Source organism: Podarcis vaucheri (genome assembly GCF_965113315.1).
Source record: "Podarcis vaucheri genome assembly, chromosome: 2".
NCBI lineage: Eukaryota > Metazoa > Chordata > Lepidosauria > Squamata > Lacertidae > Podarcis > Podarcis vaucheri.
Genome location: NC_138760.1, coordinates 73,124,191 through 73,148,374, shown reverse-complemented (window position 1 = coordinate 73,148,374; position 24,184 = coordinate 73,124,191). Strand labels below are relative to the sequence as shown.

General features: G+C 41.5%; 1 protein-coding gene across 2 annotated transcripts in view; it reads right to left on the bottom strand.

The window, feature by feature from the left end:
* Positions 1-3,350: 3,350 nt before the first annotated feature.
* The window catches only part of FAF2 (Fas associated factor family member 2), a 33,528-nt gene continuing 12,694 nt past the window's right edge, over positions 3,351-24,184 (bottom strand). Inside the window, exons 1-11 of one of the 2 annotated variants that reach the window (XM_082213577.1) lie at positions 23,775-23,918; positions 16,273-16,341; positions 15,516-15,650; positions 14,468-14,544; positions 13,789-13,927; positions 13,194-13,279; positions 13,011-13,102; positions 10,439-10,616; positions 9,408-9,579; positions 4,896-5,039; positions 3,351-4,134 (exon numbers count right to left, since the gene is read on the bottom strand). In XM_082213577.1, coding sequence (XP_082069703.1) covers positions 3,952-4,134; positions 4,896-5,039; positions 9,408-9,579; positions 10,439-10,616; positions 13,011-13,102; positions 13,194-13,279; positions 13,789-13,927; positions 14,468-14,544; positions 15,516-15,650; positions 16,273-16,341; positions 23,775-23,837 — 1,338 coding nt within the window. In that variant the 5' untranslated portion in view covers positions 23,838-23,918 and the 3' untranslated portion in view covers positions 3,351-3,951. Of the gene's footprint in view, positions 4,135-4,895; positions 5,040-9,407; positions 9,580-10,438; positions 10,617-13,010; positions 13,103-13,193; positions 13,280-13,788; positions 13,928-14,467; positions 14,545-15,515; positions 15,651-16,272; positions 16,342-23,774; positions 23,919-24,184 lie in introns of those variants that run through there. The other variant, XM_082213576.1, reaches the window with a different exon arrangement.

The following is a 24,184-nucleotide window of genomic DNA, read 5'->3' as shown; positions in this document are numbered from 1 at the left end:
AGCTTTTGAACTGAGTTAGGATGGGAGACTTCGTAGAATGGAGCAATGGTTTGAAATGCAGTTTCCCACATCCAAAAGAGCCATGGCCTAGACCCCAGCTCACATTCTCTTCAAAAAGTCGTCACAATGATAAAATGCTGTAAAGAAAATCTGCGTTAATTTGCTTTATGCTCTTATCAGTGCCACAGTAAAATATAAAAAAGTGAATGTGCTATGAAGGCACATGAATTTTCCCTCGCCAGCTTCAGGGAAGTTACTGTGCCCCTGAAACATTAACTTCAGCATCCATCTTAATTTTGGTTATGGAACAATGGCACAACCTTTTTAAGTTGCAGCATGTTTAGCATTCCCACCAGCTTCTCGGTGATTGATGTGGGTAGTGTCACCCCTTGCTTTCAACTAATGCAGCATCTATGATGTGTGGGTTGTGGTTCCTATCTGCTGCAGCTCCGTGACACAAGGAACCAAGCCCAAGCTAAGAAGTGGAATGTTAGCATTTTAAAAATATACTGTCTACTCTGCCACCAGTGATACCTGGAGCAACTTTCTCTCAGCAAACAAAGTAAGCGTTTTCCAATGCCCATGGTGGTTTGCAGATTTGCTTTCAGTGTGTCAGTGGTTTGTTAAATATCATGGTTAGCACTTGTGCTTTTTTTTTAAAAAAAAAAAAAGCATGACTGATGTTTGGACAAATTCACAGAGAGGTCTACCAGTGGTTAAGTAGTGATTACTGCTTTTGGAGACCTCTAGATTCAGAGCCTATGTCTCCTTGTAGACTTTCTGGAGAGGTCTGCTTAGCCATTGTGGGAAACAGAGTGCAACCAGTTGATCTACTATTCAGTTTTGTTTTTAAAGCTAAACATGCTACATTAAGGACTCTCCATGTTTCACTCAAACTCCAAATAACTGGAGGTGGTGGCTAGAGAAAATGTTTTTTTCTCCATTGTTCGTAACACTAGAACTTGTGGACAACCAATGAAGCTGAATATTGGAAGATTCAGGACAGATAAAAGGAAGGGTTTCTGCACAGTTAAAACTGTGGAACTCACTCCCACAGGAGGCAGTGATGGCCAGCAACTTGGGGTGTCTTTAAAGAAAGGTTAGACAAATTAAGCTATCAATGGCTACTTGCAACAATGGCAATGTTCTCCCTCCATGGAAAGAGGCAGTAATGCTTTTGACTGAAACTGCAGGCTGGGAGTGTGCTCTCGTCCTGCTCATGGGTTTCTCCACAGGCATCTGATTGGCCACTGTAAGAGCAGGATGTAAGGCTAGATGGGGCATTGGCCTGACCCCAGTAGACTCAACTGAGATTCCCAGCAATTGGTATACCATGGAATACTGACCATGAAGGCAGAATATAGCATAGGTCTGTTTTAGGGAACACAAAAAGCAGCCTTACACCAGGTCATAATTGTCTACACTGATTGGAAGCAACCCTCTGGGCTAGAGTCTTTTCCAACCCTACCTGCTGCATTGTAAATCAGATGCTCTATCAGTGGTAGTTCTTGCATTTGCTGTCCACTGGGTCAATTTTTGATTGAGCCATTCACTCTAACTCCCAAGATCTTTCTTGCTTGGCCACTGCCAGCTCAGTAGGATTTGCATCTCCTGCCCACCTACATGTTGTCACACTTGCTTATGTGATACGATGCTTGTTGGATCACCCATATTCGCACATTCAAAAAACTCTTGTATCGCAAGAGTCTTTACTGAACTGTGACTTGATTTTCTTCCCTTGCTTAGAGTGTGTCTGGGCTGGAAGCTTTCTATTAGAAAATAGCAAGTGGTCAAACCAAAATGAACCTACCTGACCTTTACATCCTGCATTCACTCTAGCAGTATTAACTCGTTCCAGTTTGGCAAAAAGCAATACTAGTGTAAAAGCTGTAAATTTTCAGTGCAAACCACATCTTTTAACACTAGTGCCCACTAGAACATCTGGCAGATGATTTGCCTTTCCCCCAAATCATATTTGCTCATGCTCTAATTTTGCTAATTAGATAAGTAATTAGTATAAAGTTATGCAATGCAGCATGTTTAAAATGAATTGAGCAACTGCAAGATTCACAAATAACGTAGGGGTTGGGGTAAGTTACGCACATCATTTATTATGGGGTGTGAAAGTATTCTGAAGTTTTTGCTTTCTGCGGAAAATGGCATCAATCCACACTCACTGCTGTGCTTTCTCTTTATGATAAAGGCCCAAAAGGCATTCAGATGCTCTAGAGAAGGGGGTCAGGGCTATGCTTCAGTCTGTTCTAGCAAAGAATTTCACATGCTAACCACTTTAAGGCATAAAGCCAATAGCTGAGAAATTATCTGAATTTTTGGGAGTAGCGAGAATTCTTTAGGCAGGGAATACCATCAGATGAACCAATACCTATGGAAAAATATGTGTAAGAACAGAGCACACACAAGGTTCACCTTGAACCTGTATTCCCACAGAAAGACTGTGTTCTTTTCATCTCCCTTTTATAATCCTTACTTAACTCAGTTTTCTTGATTCATATAGTAAAGAGGACAGAAAAAATAGTATTCTTCTGCTTCTGACCCAATCAAAAAAAGAGAAGGGAAGCTAAGTCTGGCAAATAAGAGTAATACTGTATTTCATGAGTCCAGCTCGGATTCCAAATGATGCTCATTCGCAGGAGGCAATATTTTCTGCAGTATATACAGTAGCAAGTGGAGGCTCCTCCATCACAAGGAAACAGAAAAGAGCCCAGCGAGTTCCATGAGCAAGTCTGTGCTCTCAACTTCCATACGCCTAAGAAAATTACACAACTGAGAGACTCCCTGTTAGCTGGAAAGACTTCAGAAGGCAGCTTTCCTGACCTCATGAACATCCCATTGCACTAAGGGGCAACAAGACTGAATCTGCCTTAATACAGGCAACAGCTGCAGATATTAAGAGAGGCCTGCATCTGTAAAATCTGCAGGCTGCCTTTCAGAGCTCTGTGGGTTCTAGCTGCAACACACAGCTCATCGTTTAACACTTGCAGTGTCCTTAAGGTGGGCAGATACCATCCCCATTAACACTGACAAAATGACAACCTTGGCTCAACAAAAATGTCTGCAGTCCTTTAAGTTAGCTCAACTTTTCTGTCTGCCTTCCCTTCACTGCTGCAGTTACCTCATGTGGCTATTGCAAGAGACATATCCCTCACTGGCACAGTCACAAACACTCCTCCACAGTGAGCCAAGGCAAGCCTAAGATGCTGTGCGGAAGGCAGTATCGAGTCCCGATTGCTGCTGCAACATGACCCAAGGGAATTTCGCTACTAAAGCTGTATGCGCACAGGTTAGGTCAGGCCATCATCCGGGCCAGTAAGACACTTGACAGTCAGAGGTGTTAGCACAGGCACACTAGAGGCAGAGTTTATTACACTACGCAGGCTAACAACCCTAGAGAAGAACCCCTGTGGTTAAGAATGTCAACCAGCTCCTTATAAAACAAAATAAACCAAAAACCACTGTTACCCCCGTTCTCCTTTGGTCATTACAAAGCAAAAGAAATATTTAAGAGATTTATACAGAGTGAGAAGCTGGAAGGGAAAAAAAGACCCTCTGCCCGTCCCTCCCCTACCTGGGCAGAAGACAACCTGGCCCACAGGTACGGTGTCCTTTAGCTGTCACAAGCAGCAAAACGTCGGGTGTTCTAATGTCAGAATGTTGGGGTATATTATTTCCAATAAAAGCAATATTTACCAAGAGCTGCCGTTTCTCACCCTCTCTCGGGAGGGCAAACCGTGGCCACTCCCATCGGCCCTCTGGATGTAAAAGGGGTTGCGTGTGCGTGAGTGTGCAGTTTCTCCCGCCAGTGCAGACATACGGCGTGGCTGGCCCAGGCCACAGAGTCTCTGATCCCTCATGTGTACGCAGCAGTCTTTTAAAAAAAATATTGTATTATAGTAGGAATTTCTCTTTCCATCTCTGTATTTTGGGAAAATGTCAATCGTCCGTGAGGTCCTGCACAAAGAGAACTTCCGTGTGGCTGAGTCCAGCTTCTTGCAGCGTGGGTGGGTTGGGCCACTCCTCTGTCGGAAGGCAGGGCAGGACACGGCGAGGGAAGTTGGCCTCAATCTGGAACTTCTCCGGGCTCTCTTTCAAAGAGAATAGGAAGTCATGGATCACCTAAGGAGGTAGTAGACAGTTATTCACCAAATGACCAAATGCCTTGCAACTGAGAGCAGAAAGCAGATCCTCACACTGCAACACTCTTCTGTGTTTATGGAAAGAATAACCAGTAAGATGGCCATTTTTTCACGATCATCTTAGAGGGGGGCCTCCATGCAATCACAATGTACCTAATTTGTATAAAATCTTACTTGAGCAGTAAGTTTCCTCATATATCCACTGTTCCCAAGAGCAGAACTTTTCATGGAACACTCATGCTGAAGAAATTGGGGGGGGGGATAAACAGTGTGGGAGGTGCTGGAGCCTATAGGGGGAAGGGGTAACTAGAAATATCTCCACCCTCTTTCCTCCAGCAGGAGCTTCCATTGGATCTCAGTGTCTTGCGTGAATTGAATCCTTATATTCATGGAAGGGACACACTGGGTTCAACCCACTCCTTCCTAAGGGCCTGCATGATGCAACAGACAGAGAGAGAGCCTAGTCTCCATGTGGGAGATCCAGATTAGAATCCCTAATAAGTTAGAAAGCAAAGTGAGTCACCCAGGGTGTATTTCTTTAAGGGTAGACCATTGGTTAAGATAAGAGGCTTTGCAAAAATGGTAAGGATATTACTGCATTGCTCAGCTCCACCATTCCTCCACTTCTGCATACTGGGTCTCCCCTTTATCTGTATGAATCGCCAGCTGCTAAAGCAGATTCAGATCTCAATTTCTGCTTCTCAAATAATTCTCAGCCACAAAATTTTGCCCCATCCTTACTGCTAAAGACTGTGTAAAATGGAATCGCCTCTCCACCCTGGAGTCATTGGGCATTTTGAAGACGATCTTGACACTTTCTGGGTCATCAGGATGCGGCTCTGGTGGTAGGCATTCAGATTTCCGTTCCTTCTCCTCCTGCAGAGTCTTCAGGGATAAAATGGAAATATGAATAAATGGCAGCAGCTCCAAAAGTATGACAAAATCCAAATAAAGCTGTAGCCACTAGATCAGCACAGCAGCAGTCAATGGAACTAAGCATATCAATAGTTACTGTCGCCTCACCTCAAATGGGCCTCAAAATTAGATTGCCAAGTCATATTCCAGTATGCAGAATTCCAGCAAGAGCCTTTATAAGGTTTGCGGGAAGGTGTGGAGCGTTCATCAGTAGGCCTAACCCAGCCAGTTAGGGCATTCATTTGGAGTCAAAAAGTTCACTCAAGAAATCACCACTCATTTGAACTCTTGCTGAGTGATGCTCTCTGTTGGGACTAGCTAGGCTATACCCAAAGCTTTATCAGTCTTCCAGCAGAATGTGTAGTATGTACACTTGTTTCTGGTGCCTTGGTCCAAAGGAAGGGAATTGCGAAGAACTGCATCCTGGGATGATGGAAAGCCTATTATGAAAATACGAATATAGGGCATCCTCCCACCCAATGGTGCCTGTAATGAGCTTCAACCGATAACTCTACACAAAGTTTATTCCTATTAAAACATTTGTTTTTGCACGTATTCTAAAATAATGTATCTTTCAAATAGAACAATATGTGTTAATGGGAAATTTCTAGAAGAGGAAGGCTTACTTGAAATCTCATACTCTAATGCAGGCACACGAAAAAGTGATCTGAATTATAACCATCAAGAGAATGGAAACTAGTAAATGGATCTGGCAACTAAACATTGTTGCTTTATTCTGCAAGTAACCGTGCTACTTGTAAATAAATACAGTGGTACTTCTAGTTACAAACTTAATTTGTTCTGGAGGTCCGTTCTTAACCTGAAACTGTTCTTAACTAGAGGTGTGCTTTCGCTAATGGGGCCTCTTGCTGCCGCTGTGCCACTGGCACACGATTTCTGTTCTCATCCTGGGGCAAAGTCCTCAACTCGAGGTAACTCTTCCAGATTAGCGGAGTTTGTAACCTGAAGCATTTGTAACTCGAGGTACCACTGTATAAATAAACTGTATTAAATTTGTAAATTCTAAATTTGAAATTTACAAATTTAATACAGTTTATTTATACAAATTTAGAAGTGGAAGGAAAGAATATACACAATCCAATTGAGATCAGAAACTGTTTCCAGAGGTATTTTAAACAACTATACACAAAAGGGCCACAGAAAGAAATGGATATAGATCGATTTCTGAAGACAAATGGATTACAAAAAATCTCTCAATAAAGTAAATTAATGTTGAATTATAAAATAACTGAACAGGAAGTAGAAGATGCCATCCAAAACATGCAATTGGGCAAATCTCCAGGACCGGATGGGCTGACTTCCAGATATTATAGATCCTTGAAAGTGTGGTTAATACAGCCTTTAAAGGAAGTCTGCAATGAAATACTGGAAGGGAAAAGGGCACCAGAGTCGTGGAAAGAGGCCTACATTACACTTATACCGAAAACAGAGACTGAAAAGACTCAGCTTAAGAACTACCGCCCCATATCATTACTTAATGTGAATTACAAAATCTTTGCAGACATTTTGGCCAAGAGATTGAAAAAAGTGTTGATGGAAGAGATTCATAAAGACCAAGTGGGCTTTCTCCCGGGAAGACATTTGTCTGACAATTTGAGGAATATAATTGATATTTTGGAAAAACTAGAAGTGAACATAAATACTAAAGCAGTTTTGATATTTGTGGACGCGGAAAAAGATTTTGACAATATCTCTTGGAGTTTTATGAAGAAGAACCTACAGGGGATGGGGGTAGGCCAAGGCTTTGAAAACGGTATAAGTACAATTTATTCAGAATAAAAGGCTAAACTAATGGTAAATAATGTAGTGACGGAAGAATTTAAGATAGAAAAAGGGACACACAAGATTGCCCAATCTCTCCATTGCTTTTTATATCGGTCCTGGAGGTTTTGCTGAATATGATTAGAAGGGACCAGTTGGTTAAAGGTATACAAGTCGGAGCTAAACAGTACAAATTGAGAGCATTTGCGGATGACTTAGTATTGACGTTACAGGAGCCAGAATCTAGTACTAAAAGGGTTTTAGAACTGATTCAAGAATTTGGTCAGGTTGCAGGATTTAAACTGAATAAGTTAAAAACCAAGGTTTTAGAGAAAAATTTAACACCGATTGAGAGAGAGGTTTCAGAATGAGACAGGATTGACAGTGGTTAAGAAAGTGAAATACCTGGGGATTAATATGACAGCAAAAAATGGGAATTTATTTAAAGACAACTATGAAAAATGCTGGGCCAAAGTGAAAAAAGATTTAGAATTTGGTCAAACTTGAAGCTTTCACTGCTGGGTCGTATTGCTGCAATAAAAATGAATGTTTTGCCTAGAATGTTGTTTTTGTTTCAAACATTGCAAATTGTGGACAAAATGGATTGCTTCAAGAAGTGGCAGAGAGATATTTCTAGATTTGTCTGGCAGGGCAAGAAGCCCAGAATAAAATGTAAGATATTAACTGATGCAAAGGAAAGGTGTGGATTTGCCCTGCCAGACTTTAAACTTTATTATGAATCAGCAACTTTTTGCTGGTTGAAAGAATGGCTGCTTCTTGAAAATACAGACATTTTGGATTTAGAAGGCTTTAACAACATATTTGGATGGCATGCATATCTGTGGTATGATAAGGTCAAAGCACATAAAACATTCAAGAATAATATTGTTAGGAAAGCATTGTTTAATGTCTGGATAAGATATAAGGATTTACTGGAAAACAAAACCCCAAGGTGGTTGTCACCGATGGAAGCAAAAGCACAGAAAAAGCTCAATATGGAGGCCAAGTGGCCGAAATATTGGGAAATTCTGGAACAAGAGGGAGATAGACTGAAATTGCAGAGTTTCTGAATAAAAAACAAAGTGTAAGATTGGCTTCATTATTATCAGATAATGGAGGCATATAATTCGGACAAGAAAATTGGTTTCCAGGTGGAAAAATCAAAATTAGAAACAGAACTGTTAGAACCCAAAACTAAGATTTTGTTAAAGATGTATAACTTGCTGTTGAAATGGAATACTCAGGATGAAACGGTGAAATCTGCTATGATTAAATGGGCACAGGATGTTGGACATAACATAATGATGGCTGACTGGGAACAGTTATGGACCACAGGTATGAAGTTTACGGCATGTAATGCCTTAAGAGAGAATATTATGAAAATGGTATACAGGTGGTAAATGACCCCAGTCAAGCTTGCAAAAATCTATCATTTGCCCGATAATAAATGTTGGAAATGTAAAGAAACTGAAGGTACATTCTTTCACCTTTGGTGGACGTGCCCAAGGATTAAGGCTTTCTGGGTGATGATATATAATGAACTGGAAAAGGTATTTAAATATACCTTCTTGAAGAAACCAGAGGCCTTTCTCCTGGGCATGGTTGGCCAATTGGTGCCAAAGAAGGACAGAACTTTTTTTATGTATGCCACAACAGCAGCAAGAATGCTCATTGCAAAGTGCTGGAAGACACAAGATCTACCCACCCTGGAAGAATGGCAGATGAAGGTGATGGACTACATGGAACTGGCGGAAATGACTGGCAGAATCCGAGACCAGGGAGAAGAGTCGGTGGAAGAAGATTGAAAGAAATTTAAAGACTATCTACAGAAATATTGTAAAATTAATGAATGTTAGAATGATGTTGGATAGAAATTAAGTGGTTTTCAGCTGTAATACTATAAGGGAATACGAAAAATGGATTATTAATAGGCAAAAATTTAACGTTACAATATTTTAAGATCAATGATTAGGATAAACAAAGAGGGTAAGGATTTGCTGAGCCAACAAACTGAACTGGAATACAAAAAAGGGAGGCGTGAGGAGGTCCGGGAAATAAGCTAATGAAAAATAAGTAATGGAAAGAATGAGTTGTTTTTAACCATTTTTATTTTGTATTTTTTCTATTATTTTTTTATTTTTACTTTGTAATACTTTGAAAATTTTAATAAATATCTTATAATAAATAAATAAATAAATAAATAAATAAATGTATTAATGGGGCGGGGGGGGAGAGAGAAACATTATGTGTGACATGATCTGAATTTTCTAAAATAAACTACTGTTCACTGATCAGAATTTTAATGGATTAATTTACAGGATCTGAATCCTGGCTCATACTGTACTATGAAATGCAGGCTAACCAACTAGGAGTGGTCTTGCACAAACTAGTAACTGCTCCCATTTCCAAAGTGCCAGTACTAAATTTGCAGTAATATAAGGCTGTCTACAAGAGCCATTCATTCCCACCTGCATTCATAGCTGAGGCATCTATTCTTATTATGAAAATTGCACCTGAGACCTGTGATTCACTGCTATTGACACATTCAATTCTCACCCGCCGCCGTCTCTCCTCTGCTAGCTTCTGCTGCTGCACCTCCTCCTCCTTCCTCTTCTTCTTTTCCCGCTCTTCCTTTTTCTTGCGGTCTTTCTCCTGATCAGCCCGTAATGAAGCCAGGTATGCCTCATCTTGTTGTTGTCTAAGGACCTGAGTTTGGTTTCTCTCTTCTCTAAGATAAAAGGGGAAATGTGTTAGTGCCAACCTGACAAGAACTGCTACAACAACACCTGAAGAAATTTCAGATTTTTACTAGGGGAAAGATGTATTTCTAACTAGGAGGGTTGTCCCAGTGGATCTGCATTACGACTAGGCATTGCAGCATTTTCTTATTCGCATGTGGGAACAGCAGCTGCTGCTGCTCCTTTTCCTTCTTGATACCAAGCAGTAGCAGCAGCTTCTACCAGTTTCCTGCTTGCCCTCTCCATCAAACAGCTTATGCTCCTCCTGTTCCATTTGCTGGCTCAGTGGAGTAAGTAGGTGGCAACAGCAAAGAGCAGCAAGCGCCTCCACTTGTGGACCTCTACTGGGCCCTTGCCCATGCTGACCTACGATGTTTGAATCTTAAGGTGCTTTGAGACGCAAGCAAGAATCTGGAAAAAATACCCCACGGCTAGCATCTCTAAGAAGACAGCCTTCTCTCCCTGTGAACAGCATCAGCAGCCCACTTCTTCTTAGTGACAAAGCAACCTGGTGTCAGAAATCAGCAGTATGCCAACTAGAGTTAAGAACTAGAGGCTATCTCTTCCCATCCAACGCTAACACACTATTGCTGAAAGCCTGCAATCTATCTCAATCTGTCATAGCCTACATTAGCAATCTGCCAGCAACATATATGAACACGAGTCATATAATTAAACAGATAGCTGCAATTTACAGGATATATATTTTTCTTCTCTTTTACTCTATGCCCAGATAATTAAGTCAGGTTGAGCAGTTGGTAGTTTTCCCACAGAAAAGGTAATCACAGATTTAATTAAGCACTGTAAGGTGGAGACTGGAGATGGCATCTCTTCTTTTTGACCTAGTACCTTTCCAGGCGCTCAGATACCAAGTATGTCTGGTTGGCATCCATGATGAATGTCAGCTGGTTAATGAGGTCATCAGGTTGGATGAGTCCTTCTAACCTCCCAACTACGGTCATTCTACGATCTTTCAGCATGATCATTGCCAGGAATGGGTAGGTGTTCTCACGCAAAGCTTGTGACACTAAGAAAAATGCATACAATATGGTCAGCATTTGCAGTCTTACCATATAGGGCATTTACAAAGAGATGAAGCTGCATTAAACTCCGTCATACTATTTATCTAGCCCACTATTGTCTACTCTGGAAGTGACATTCTAGGGTTTTGTAAATTGTCTTTCTAAGCCCTGCTATCATAGATCTTTGTATCTCCAGGCATCAGGGATTCAACTTGGGACCTTCCAGAGGGAAATCATGTGCTCTGCCACTGAGCTGTAGTCCTCTCCCTAATGCAACATGAAGACTATTCCAACTTTCAGCTTCTACAGTTCTTCTACACTTTTAAGAGGAAGTAGCCTTCAGTTCTCGACATTTGGGGTTCTAGTCCAACAGCAAATTCACACTGGAGATCTGGTATCAAAGGCATATACACAACCTTCACAGAAAACCTATGTTTTTAATGGTCATCAGACAAAAGGAAACCCCTTTTCAAAATTCAGGAAGGAGGCACTAGAGAAAATATCATAGAAAGTGATCATAATTCAGGGCAGCCTTCAGAACCTTAAGGCAATGGTCTCAATAGTTCTGACTTTAGTAAATGAAAACGCATTCACAAGCAGGAAGGAGGGAGTCATCTCAATGAGAAATTGGGGAAATCAGACTGAATAATTAGAATTCAACAGTTTTCTGCCCATGAACCTCCACACACTATGGCATGTTACCTGTCCAGTTTCTCATTAAACTAAGACACAAAGTTAATGTAACAGCAGCAGGGAACCTCCAGCTTACAGGCCCAATCGGGGATAGTAGGGGTCCTAATTTGGCATATGAGGCCATTTTCTTCAAGGCATGCCCACCTGTCCCATACCCGATTACATATATATATGGCACTGGGAAGCAGATGTGGGGTGCAAAGGAAGAATCCTGAGGCTTAAAATGCATTTCTGGTTGCTTGGCATGTGGAGCTTGTATCTGCACCTTTTAAATTTGATGCCAAATGCAAGCCCCACTAGTACTGGTTTCACATGGGTACTGCCAACCAGAGCTCCCTGCAATGCAGGAATATATAATGGAATAATTAATTCAGTACAAAAATAATCACAACATCAGCGTTTTAGAAGGGAAACAATTCAGTTATAATTCAAAACATTCTACAAAACATTATGGTTATTATCAATGTTGTAATATCATCAAAAGTGTCATACAAGTCGCCCAAGACAGGGATTTCCAGAGTCTGGGTGCCCTGACAAAGAAAGCCCTGTGTCCCTTTCAACCAGCAATACTTCAGTCAGTATAGGTACACAGAGCAAGGCTAACCCAGATTCAAGTGACCAGGAAAGATCCACATGACTTTTAAAAGTAGCAACCAGCACTTTGAAATGGACTTGAAAACAAACTAGCAGCCAACACAGTGGAGCTCCATGGTTTCAGTCACTTGCCTCAGTTAACACTATGCACTAAAGCAGTGTTCCCCAACCTTGGGCCTCCAGCTGTTTTTGGACTACAATTACCATCATCCTTGACCACTGGTGTTGCTAGCGAGGGATGATGGGAGTTGTAGTCCAAAAACAGCTGGAGGCCCAAGGTTGGGGAACACTGCACTAAAGCATTCTGCTGTTGTTTCTCAGCACTCAGCAAAGGCAGCTCCAAGTGCAGTATGCTGGAGTAATCCAAACTCCCTATGACTAAATCCTGTGTGTGAAGTAGCCAGATCAGCCTTCTCCAAAACAAGCATAGCTGCAACATCAGGCTAATCCACTTAAAGCATTCCTGGCCACAACTGCCACCTGAGCATCCAGCACCACACCCAGGCCACAAATCCAATTCTTCAATGGGAGTGCCTCAGACAGGCTGTATTTCTATTCCATAATCAACACTCATTTCCTAATAAGCAACAGCACTTCCATCTTTTATAATGCAAGGGCTCCTCCTCCACTCTCTGTACAGACACTGAAGATGTTGATAGTCTAGGAATGCAACTTTGGGGGCAGATCTAACAATGTGGCCCTGCTCCTGTTTCAACATGTGAGTGACATGCAACTCACATGTGAGCATTGTAGAGTTGGGTGGCTCCAGCATATTGATGACTGGCATCAGCAAATCCCTCCTAGCTGTTTCATGTAGATGGTTTGTTTTCCATATAGTAAAAGGGGGCAGAATAAAATACAAAACAGACACAACAGCTTATTTTGACAACCTGATCCTAAACACATTTGCTTGACTATATCCCACCAGTTCAAAAGCATTTCTTTTCATCATGTAAGATTGCAGTTCAAGGCTGCAATCCAATGCATACTTACTCTAGAGGAAGCACCACTGATTAGAGTGGGCCGTAACTCTTAAGTAAACATGCTTAGGACTGGGCTGCAAGTGTTTATAAAATGTTACGTTAAGGCAGAATTGTCATCAAAACACGTACCTCTATATCCTTCTGGTTTATTTGTGGAACAAGCCCAGAAAAGCATCCTTGTATTTATGAGGGCGATCACTTCAGGTGCACAAAGGGTGTTGCTGTTTGGAGAGGATACAAGATTAACTCACGTGAAATCGCACCCAGAACTCACACCACCATTTATAATAAAAAAAATCTGAAGTAACCTACCGACAGAATTCATCAGTGTCTTGATGGTCATCACCATGAAGGTAAACAAGGAGGAAGCGTAGCTCCCTCTTTGCATCATTCAGTGCCTTGAGAGAAGAAACATAAGGATGTTTTAGAGAGATGAAATCTGGACAATTTGGCACTGTGCCCAAGTGACAAAAGTAGTGCCAGGTCATCAGATCATAGCATGTACACAAAGACTATAACTGTGCTAATTTTTTTGCCAAATCATGAACATCAAACCTTCCTCATTGGATAAGGAGCGATGTGGCTGTGCTAGACAAAGTAGTGAGTCTTTGATATGGTCTTCACCCAAGGCAGACTGTTCTAATTATTAGCACTACTAGAACCACGCATTGAAAAACTGAAGTTACTGTATTAGCAGAGTGATTCCATTTCCAATACATTGTAACATAGGCAACAGTTAACAAAACGTAACTTCCAATTAAATATCTCGGGCTACTATTTTATATTACCTACAATCTATGTCTGCAACATTTTGCCTCAAGGGATAACTCAAGATTACTCTTCCAAGAATCTCCACTTCAAGACAGGACAACACCACGTAACTCTCGTGACATCCTCTTGTACCAACCTGACTGTATGTTCCCTGGTAGAAAACAGGATGTATTCTTCCAAATTTTTCTTCAAACATATGAATAAATGAAACAATATCACCAACAGGGTCAGTGACCCGACTACGAGGATCAGGGCGTATGAAACGCAAAGCAAACCTAGGAAAGAGTATAAAATTGAAATATCAGCTACTGGGTATTCTAGCACCTTCAGAACACGAGTGGGATGATTTCAGTTTTACATTTGTTTATTTATGTATGTTTCTGTCACCTGTATTTACAACACAAAGCCCATATTAAAGATTTCTTAACAAAAACCAACCATGCCAAAATTGTGATATTCCAAGTAAACACCTTTGTTTAGAAACATTGTTAGACCATACCAAGATTTCCAGAGCCCAGCAAGTTTGCAAGATTTCAGTGCTAACTTGTCTTTATTTTATATTGCTAAACTTTGTTTTGCAATCATCTAATGACTAGAAACAAATAAATGACCTAATCAATGCCTGAGAACTACAAAGTGGGCCTTCAGAAATCGGCCACTAATCTACAAGTAAACCAGTATCTAGTCTCCTGCCCACATCTGCCATAGAATATTACCTTAACTAAGGAGTAGCGGCAAACTTCAGAATAAAGCAATAAACTCAACATGCAAACTCAATAAACTCAATATGCAAACATAAACAGGTGTGCACTTACCTAAATATATCAAGTAATGTGTAATATGTAAATCGGAATGGAAGCATTATCAAATAGTAACCCCAACCTAACAAGCCCTGAAATGACAAAAAGAAAGTTAGGTCCTTATCACGCCATTCCTTTGAAGTACAGTGGTACCCTGGTTTACAAACAGCTCTGTTTATGAACTATTCGGTTTATGAACTCCACAAAACCAGAAGTAGTGTTCTGGTTTGCAAACTTTACCTTGGTCTACGAACAAAAGCCGAACGATAGAAGGGCACCAGCGGCAGGAGGCCTCATTAGGGAAAGCGCGCCTTGATTTAAGAATGGATTTGGTTTAAGAACGGACTTCAGGAACGCATTAAATTTGTAAACCGAGGTACCACTGTACCAGCTTAAATTTATTTTATCTTGAAGCAGCTATGTTAATGAAATATTTTAGCACACATTTGGAAACTGATGTCTTGCTATTTAACCTCAGAGATACAATTCCTAGATGTTGGTTCTCATCAGCAACAAGTGTTTTTCTATTCCTTTCCCCCACCCCCCACCCCAGCTTGAGGCATACTGAAATAATTACCAAATGTTTGGCTTTTAAGTATCATTTTCCTTTGCTGTTTTGCTTTTCGTTTTTACAACAGGACAACAAAAGTAACCACACAGCCTCTTATAGAAAAGAGCCATTCAAGGTAACATTTGTGTTCTCAACCTGCAGAAAAGTATTTTCCTTGTACAGTTATACCTCGGGTTAAAGACACTTCAGGTTGAGCGTTTTCAGGTTGCGTTCCGCGGTGACCCGGAAGTAATGGAACGGGTTACTTCTAGGTTTTGCCGTTCGCGCATGCGCAGACGCTCAAAATGACGTCACGCTCACGCGCAGAAGCGGCGAATCGCAACCCGCGTACGCGCAGATGCGGGTTGTGTTCTGCTCAGGATGTGAACAAGGCTCCAGAACGGATCCCGTTTGCATCCAGAGGTACCACTGTAGGTGCCTTATTGTTTCATAGAACTGACCACAGAGAACAAATGCTTCCCTAGTTAAGCTAATCTCAGTTATAGAACTTGCCCTTGGTTGCGGCCTTGAAACAACATAGCTGTAGATCCTGTGGTCAGCAGTGTTGACCTGTAGCGGTCTAGAAGGTGGTGGATTGAAGACACTTGGGACACCCTCTTGCTCATTCAATCGGTCTTGAACAGCTGCCTATGGAAGGCGTAACAAGGACTGGTTAGCATATTTTACCTATCGCACAGAAAATTCTTTTAGAAAGTATATAGACAAAAAATAAAAGGATGACTAAGATATTTAATACTGTAGTCAGGAATACAGCTTTGCTGAGCTCTTTACATCGTCTCCTGGTCATCAGAATTCCACAGAGCAAAAAATAAAAATATGGATTTATTCAAATTAGGGAAAATGCTAATTTTATATAATCAATATCAGTAGAGGCTGCAGAATTCGATTTTTGTGTGTGCAGAATCTGGATCCCCATTGTTCATCCAAAGTCTTTGTGTGTCCTCTGCAAGAGTGGTGCAGAGGATGGTAACAAAAGAAGGGGTATTTTCAGGGGTGGCTCTGACTTTGGCCTGACTTCAGAGGCTCATAGTACTGGACCAGAGGCTTCCATTAGTTGAATGGGGAAGGAACTTTTGTATATCCACCTTCCCCAACCACCCACAACCCTGCTCCAGAGGGATAGTGGGAAGTGCCACAGAAGCATATTGGATCAAAGAGCCTTTTGTCAGAGGAGAAAAAGCACTGGATACCATCTACTGTTGGTAAGCAACAAGTGCAACAAGCAAAGAAGCCCCAAGTGAGACAGTACCTCTATGTTCCAGTTGTGTTGTTCCAGTGTATGACGGCACTGGTCCATGGACTCTATGCCAGTCAGGTCCTGGGGGCAAGAAATGGGGTGGAAGAACTTAAGTCAAAACAATAAACAATACAGTCCTTGAATCAAATTTTATTTTGTTTCTCATTTAAGCCGCTTCCATTCGGAAATCAGAATTCAACAAGGCATTTGTAAACAAACTGCCTCACAAAAGGAGCAAACATCAAACTTTGTGAGTCTTGAGAGTCTCTTTCCACAAGACAGCTGGTCACACTAGAACCTGAGAAACCAGGATTCAAATTCCGGCTCTGCCACAAAGCTCATTGGGTGACCCTGAGCTAGTCACTGCCTCTCAGCTTAAACTACCTCATCGGGTTGTTGCGGGGATTAAATAACGGAGGCGAGAGCCATGTACACCACTTCGAACTCATTGGAGATAAAGGTGGGATATAAGTGCAATCAATCAATAGAATAAAATTATTCTGATTTCGCCTTCACCTCTCTGAGCTCTCTCATTTCTAAAGAACAGTCCGACTAGAGTTACAGCACTGTGATTAAACACTTTACTTCTTTTCATTAGCACTTCTTTTTCCAGTTTATTTTGAGCTTTTAATTTATTAGCATTCTCTGTCCAAATTGTGATTCATCTCCAATCTGCTCTTTGCAGACGTGAGTTCCTACATTTATCGTCAGAATAACAGTAGGTATGCTTTCAACCAAGGATATATTGCCACTATATGTAATGCCACACTGCACTAACAGAATGCATGCAGGCACACAGAAATAATTCAACAGAAGCCCTCAGGCTGTAGCATTCCACTCGGCTAGTTAGGCTGGTATTCCTGGTCTTGTTTCATCTTTGCTCAACCTTCAATTGTGCTGGACATGTGAAGTAACAAGCTTTGCTCTGCAAAGCAGTGAATTACTGCCTAATTAGTTCTTCAGAGATAATTTCTTATAACATTCCTAGTTAGCAGCATAATACTTAGAAGAGCGTAATTCTTCCTCTCACAACACTGACAGAGCAAGTCTCACAAATAAGCCTCGGAACAGGATTTACAATGCTCCTTCCCTAAAAAAATCAACTAATTTAAATGCCTTTCTGAAACATATTCCTGAATGGGCATGTGTACCTACTGCTTCTTCACATTTCTAGACTGACAGTTGACCTTTTCAGTGTGCTTAAAATGGTACTGCTGCTTACCAATCTACGAAGTTCAAAAGCTCATTTGTACTCTCATACAGCTAGAACTGCTGCAATATGCAGTAAAATTGGATGCCAGAATTTTCTCTGTTCAAAAGTATATAAAGGATTGTAGCAGCTTTATGTGACAAAACAAACTCTACACAACAGTGTTTTCATACAGGTCTCAATAGGGCGGTTGGGCATTTCAAACTATATACAATTTAGCAAGAATCCCTCTTTAAAACCCTCTTTTCTCCCTATAGGTGTAACATAATGCAGTTGCCGTGTCTTGTAAGCTTTCTTCCTCAGAGCCACCATTACAACAGATGGGGACAACAGCCTACATGTTTCCATGTCTACTGGATTGCCATGCAAGTGTCAAACCTGGTATATCTTCTGCCAAATTTGGCATTCTGGGAATCTCAGCTTTTGTACTAATGTGTCTGTGTGTATAACATTTTTCACAGTTATCTGTAACTACTTTACTCAAGGTCAGAATGAAAAACAGGCACAAAACTAATTGCTAATGCTGTTCTCTTCAGTGTTTTTTTTTAAATACTATTTTTATTAGTTTTAAATTACAATCCAATAATAGCCTCATTATAACAATACCAATTTATAATACAATTATTAATACCAATCATGCAAATACAGAATTATATAATTTATTTAACGTGGCCCCCCTGCATACTAGATTTGATGATTTTCTTTAATTCTGCGTTCTAAAGTCTAACTAGTTTCAATTACATTCCAGTCATAATAATAATAATAATAATAATAATAATAATAATAATAATAATAATCCCTTATACAACAACTGCAATATTAGTAACTTCTATTCGTTTTGACACATTAAATGATTTATAAAGCTTCAAGTGAGGAACTCAAACTATATCCTTGTTCTTCCCGTGTGTGGCAATTATTCTGTCTGTAGCATTTCTTCTTGTCCTTGTAAGAAGTTATGTCTCCCCCACCCCACCCCACTTGTTGCTGTAATACATTATGCCTAGGGTGGAGCTGATATGCCATTGTTGTTCCAGAAATTTCTCCATCGCTCTGTCCCATGCTTCGTTGTTTTGCACTGAGAACTTTAACAACAGCTGCAAAAGTTGCTCTGTCCCAGTAAATAAACTGTTTTCACCATTTTTCCTCTCAGCCTGGGAATAAGAGAGGTCTGTCAAACTGCAGATGACTCAATAAAGAACCTTATCAGTTCCTCGGCAGCTCACAAACTCCTTTCATCCTTTCTTCCAGCTGAAGATATATGGCCAGTTATCCTTCCAATTAAATTAAATTCCAAGTCCTCTTAGCGTTATTCAGTTCACTTCGTAGATAATAAAGGATGGGGAAGAGTCAGCTCTAAGTTTCCATCGTAAACTTGTTGCAAAATAAAGCTTCCCTCCCTTTTTCCCCTTTTTTTTTTTACACACAGTTCCATTTGATTGATGTTATATACCACATTTATAATCCAATTTCTTCCATCATCACTTGTACAAATATAATTTGAACCAACATTCAGGGGAAGGTTGCTGAATCATAACTGTAGAGAAGAAAACTTTAAATAAAGAAACCGTAGGCTCCCCACCCACCGTCTTTTGCATCAGATGAAGTCTTATCTCAAATTCAAACCTTAAGTCCTTGCAGTTGGTTTGTTCTGCAGTTTGTGATCTCATCTCTTCTAGCATGAGCCTGTACTTTAGACCAATTAAGCTCTAATTAACAGGAGAACCTCTGCTTCTTAATGGCGGCATTGGAGGGTTTTCAGCAGACAAAGTGCTTTTGCACCTCCCACATTCCATGCCAGAGTGAGAGCCAGGTACCGAGACAAATTCTGGGGGGAATTTGCAAGGATGATTTACCTTCAATCATCCTTGTTTTTCCTTTGCCTATGATCTCCCACTGTCATGGGGGCTGCCTCTATTAAGGCAGAGTGGAACCAGAAGCCCTCTTCAGTGTTATAACCATGGAACTGCACAACATTTATTAAGCACTGGAACATTTCCCACACTACTGTTTGTAAAGATGCAATCCGAAACAATTCTGTATTAGCTAACTCCTGCAAATATATTCCATGGCTTAAAGATGGCTATAAGATCAGATCACTAAATCTGATGGGTGCATTCTCGTCTGAGATTCCAGTCGTCAATTTCGCCTATCCACCGGTGAGTTGAAGGGCCTCTTGCATACATACAGCAGGACCCCCTTTACAGAAACAATGGAAAATAACTGGCATATCACCAGCTATTTTCAAAGGACAGAGAAAAAGGCATTTTAATTGCCTGAAATAATGCTTTTTGTTCATTTTAATTTTGCAGTAAATTAAAATGTTTAACATTGCAGTAGAATATGCCCCTTGTGGTCAACTGTACCATTCATTCTGATGGGTTTTTCTGGTTAAATGTCCAACAAATGATTTTACTAATAAAGACGATGAATAAATACCTTTGTATGTATATTTCTAACACAAGAGTATTTACTGCTTTGAGGTGCAATTCAGAAGGTGCTTAGACAGACACACTGAGCCAAGCAGAAAGGAGAGTGGACCCACAGTAGACACAAAGCAGCTAGTGGCACTGAACTACCTGATCCAACGTGGTTCAGTGCAAAGCGAAGATCAGTCAAGTTATTTTTGCATTAGAGACAGAAAATCCCACAAGTCCGTCTTACCCTACCTTCCCCATATGCCATGGACCCAAACCTGACCAGGCTTGCAACTGGTATTTAGTAAAAACTTACACATGCTAAATGCATTCATACATTTAACATCACGGCTGGTTTTGCTCTATGTCATACAAGTGAAACATTTCCAAGAAGCCTGTAACTAGCTCTGCTGTTAACTCCCAAACTATTGCCAAATTCCAGAGAATTATGTTTCCAAGGTGAGGAGCACCTGACTCTAACAGAACAAAAGCCTTTGCCAGGCTAAGAATTTGTTCTTGTACAAGTGCAGCAATCAAAGACTGAACATGATATACATGACAGATACAATTTGGTAAAGTTTCTCAGTTAATTTAAGGAAGTTGTTTTTCTGGATACCAGCTGCAGGTTCACTTTAAGTTACAGATGGGATGTACAATGGTATTATCAATAAAGTTCCAAGTTTTAATTCTCAGTTATTAATAAGAGCACTTATTACCATGGGCACCAAATCCTTTAATTTTGTGGTGAACCTACAGACCATACATGCATGGCTAGCTGTCAGCCAGTCCAATCAACACCTCCATAGGTAGGAGGCAATCCAGTGCTGGACAGTCTCCTGACTGAAGGATACCTTTGAAGGTACAGATCAGACTAGCCAACAGCTGACCCAGTCTGTACTTTCACTTTGAAAGGCACAGATGTGGGCCTCATTCTCTCCACCCACATTGTGCGACACCGGACTTGACAGAAAATGTTGTCAGCCCTTTAATTCAAATAAAATTCAAGGAAAAAAAATAAACCTCTCAGCGTTCTCCCCAAATTTCTACTTTAATAGTAGCTAATTAAGTATTGTTTTACATATTTTTCAAGTCACCATCCGACACTTGTTTGGTTCAGAGCTGGCCACTTCCATTCTAAGCAATGAGGGAAATACACAGAGACAAGAATAGCATCTACATAGGATGTACAAAGAAAATAAAATTCCATTTATCTGGAACACTGTACCTATGCATGAAACTGAGCCTTATAACAGTGATATGCAGACTCTGTATTACAGGGTGCAGAATCTTCTCAGCCCAAGGGCCACACTCCCTCAGGGGCAGCTTTCCAGGGGTTGCATGACAGTGATGGGCAAGGCCCAGAACAAACGTCTGCAGTGCAGCAGATGTGAATCTTATCTTTGTACAACAAGCTACATTCCAGCCAAGTAAAAAACCTGAAGTTTCTACACACCTCCAGCTGGGCAACCAAGAGACATTCTTAGGACACATTCTAGCCAGACAAAAGCACTTGAGGAGGGAGCAGAGCCAGTGTGAAGTATGGCCTAGGCAGGCCTAGAAGTCAGATAGAGAGGCCACATTTATCTCCTGGGCTCAAGGTTCACCACGCCTGTTGTAAAAAAATTTTGAAGGAAGGTCTGGAAATACATTACTTTAGACTAAATGCATATATGGTCACTCTCTTCTCCCCATTATAGCCAATTTATGTTTCTAAAAGAAGTCTTAACAAAACCATATATTTTTGAAATTCCCATCATTTCAAATGTATGTAGATAGTTTCAATATACACCAGATCAGCAGTACAGTCACCTGCTCAGCATTTGTTCTAGGTGAGCAGCTGAACAACAAACTGCACCTACTTGCCTATTATACATTTCCTATTATAATGTCATAGTATCATTTTTTTCTGGGCCGAGTGAGTGGTAATATAATAGCAATATTTTCAGTTCTCCCTCCATCTCTTTATTTCAGACAAGCAAGAACAGAGCCACAAGAGCCACTGGCCCAGTACTATATCCCTCCACCCTAAACTGCCTCACTTTTTTTGCTCAAAAAAGTGAAGTACAGTGGTGTCTGCCTCACATCAATGGTAAGGTAAAGATAAGATGAGGTAAAGGACACCTGGACCATTAAGTCCAGTCAAAGGCAACTATGGCTCTAAGTGCCGCCACCTACCAACTGGCATTTCAAAATGCAACAAACACACACTGCAAAGAATGTGGCATTTATCAAATGCCCGAATATGGCTTAAACCAAATAATCTCTTCAAAGTAGTACAACCAAGGTAATTTAGCAGCTTTAGAAGCAAAGAGAAAAGAAGGATTGGAAACTTAGAAGAATGAGGGGTGTTTGAACAGTACTGCTGTGTGTGGGATAGGTACTTTAGACTTGCAGTTAGTACATTTAAGAAATAGTGAACATTACATTTTGATTTAATTGTTAATATATTGTTATTATTCAAAACAATAAAGGGAGTGCTTTCACCCCAATGTGCTCTCCTAAAAGGCAAAGACAAAAAAACCAACCCTCCTCCAGAAGACAAGAATGGACTAAGACCCTTGACAAAGAAATGTCAAATATAGGTATAACAAGAGAAAATTGGAGCTTTGGGGGAGGGGAGACAGTAGTTGCTGTTCTTCCTCAGCCCCATCTCCATCCAGCTCCCCTACAACAGTGTGTGGATTTTTTATGAAATGCTCAACTCACCGTCAATAATTCTTACTGGAACCACTTCTGTCAGCAGTGAGAGAATTAAAAGTTGCAACCATGCTAAAAATGTCAGAGCAGTACTAGCATTCTCCACTACAGTCATGTATGGAAGGTTATAATGTTAATAGAAACTGAAAGGTGCGGGAGGCAGTCTTGCCCATGACTTAAAAAGAGCAAAATGGCAATCAAAGCATTCAACCCTGGCTAAACAGGCCACTTGTGTGAAGAAATACCACAGTTTAAGTTATAAGCCATCATGGGAATGAATCCCCAACATAGTGCTTTCTACTTTTAGGAAAGTCCAAAATATACTCTCTCAATTGTTTATGCCAAGTGGTGCAAGACAGTTTAAGGCTCTCTATGGAATACTAAAGTGCAGGAAGAGGAAGGAAACAATCTCTTTTAAAAACAATTACAAAGAATTGCAAATGTTGCTCACTGTTCTTAAGACAGGGCAGAATTTTATGCACTCATACTTGGCAGTGGAGACCACTGGATTCGGTGGAATTTATTTCCAAGAAAATATGCTCGACTGGGCGCTATAGGAGCTTGTAATTGGGATTCTCCTCGCCTCTCAGTAGAGCAACCTTTAAAAATAAAAAAGCGGGGGGGGGGAGGTCCTTTTTAATAATCAGCTTAGCAACCGGGATGTCCCTCCCCCATACAGGTGTACTGACTCATTTCCTGTTTGTTGCTCTTAACCATCACAATGCATAATATTTGCCGGTGATTATTTATTTAAATGGTACGATGCGGAAGAGCACAAAACAGCGAAGCAAGCTTAACTGCTCGCAGGCCGACCCCACAGACTATACGTTGCTGGTTCCCACCCCAGGGCCATACCCGCGTTGCAGGGGGTGGGAGGCAGGTCCAGGCGGCGGCCTCCCTAGGCTGGCAGCCATCAGGCCACCGATGGTCAGGCCGAGGCCGTGGCCGCTTCCGCCGAGCGCCCCCTCCGCGCCCCGCTCTCTGGCCCCGCCGCCCCCCGCCCAGCAGAAACCTCAGGCCGGCCAGCCTGCTCTCCTCCGCCCCCCAATCCCCGGCGCCGCCCGCTCCTCTTGGCCGCCCGGCGCGCCGGGAACCCACGCGAGGGCGGAGAGGAGGCCCAGCCTCCCGCCCAGGCGGCCGGCCTGGCTCAGCCCGCCGCGCCCCCCTCCACCGGCCGCGCCCGCGTCCAGCACCTGGAACTGGAGCAGCTTCTCGGTCTGTTCCGCCGACAGCTCCCGCTCCTCCGGAGCCGCCATTTTGCTGCTGCCTCTGACCCGCAGTTGCGTCACTCCGCGGAAGTGACGTGACAATTCGAAACTTCCGACCGCGTTCTGCGCGCGCCGCCGCCGCAAACAATAAAATAAAAAGAGGGGTCTAGAGTAGCTAGTGGAAGCTCACGGGGATTGTGGAGGCGGGAGTTATAATGCAGAATTTCCCGCTCCTTCTTTGTGCTGCGTGGTGCGTTGGCTTTTTTTTTTTGTTTGTTTGTTTCCTCTGAGACAAAAGTTAATAGCTGCCAAACTTTGGAGAAATCTAACTTTCAGCAGCCTCCACACCCAGCAATAAAGGCAGCAGCGAGGACAGGAACTTATTCTCTTTACAA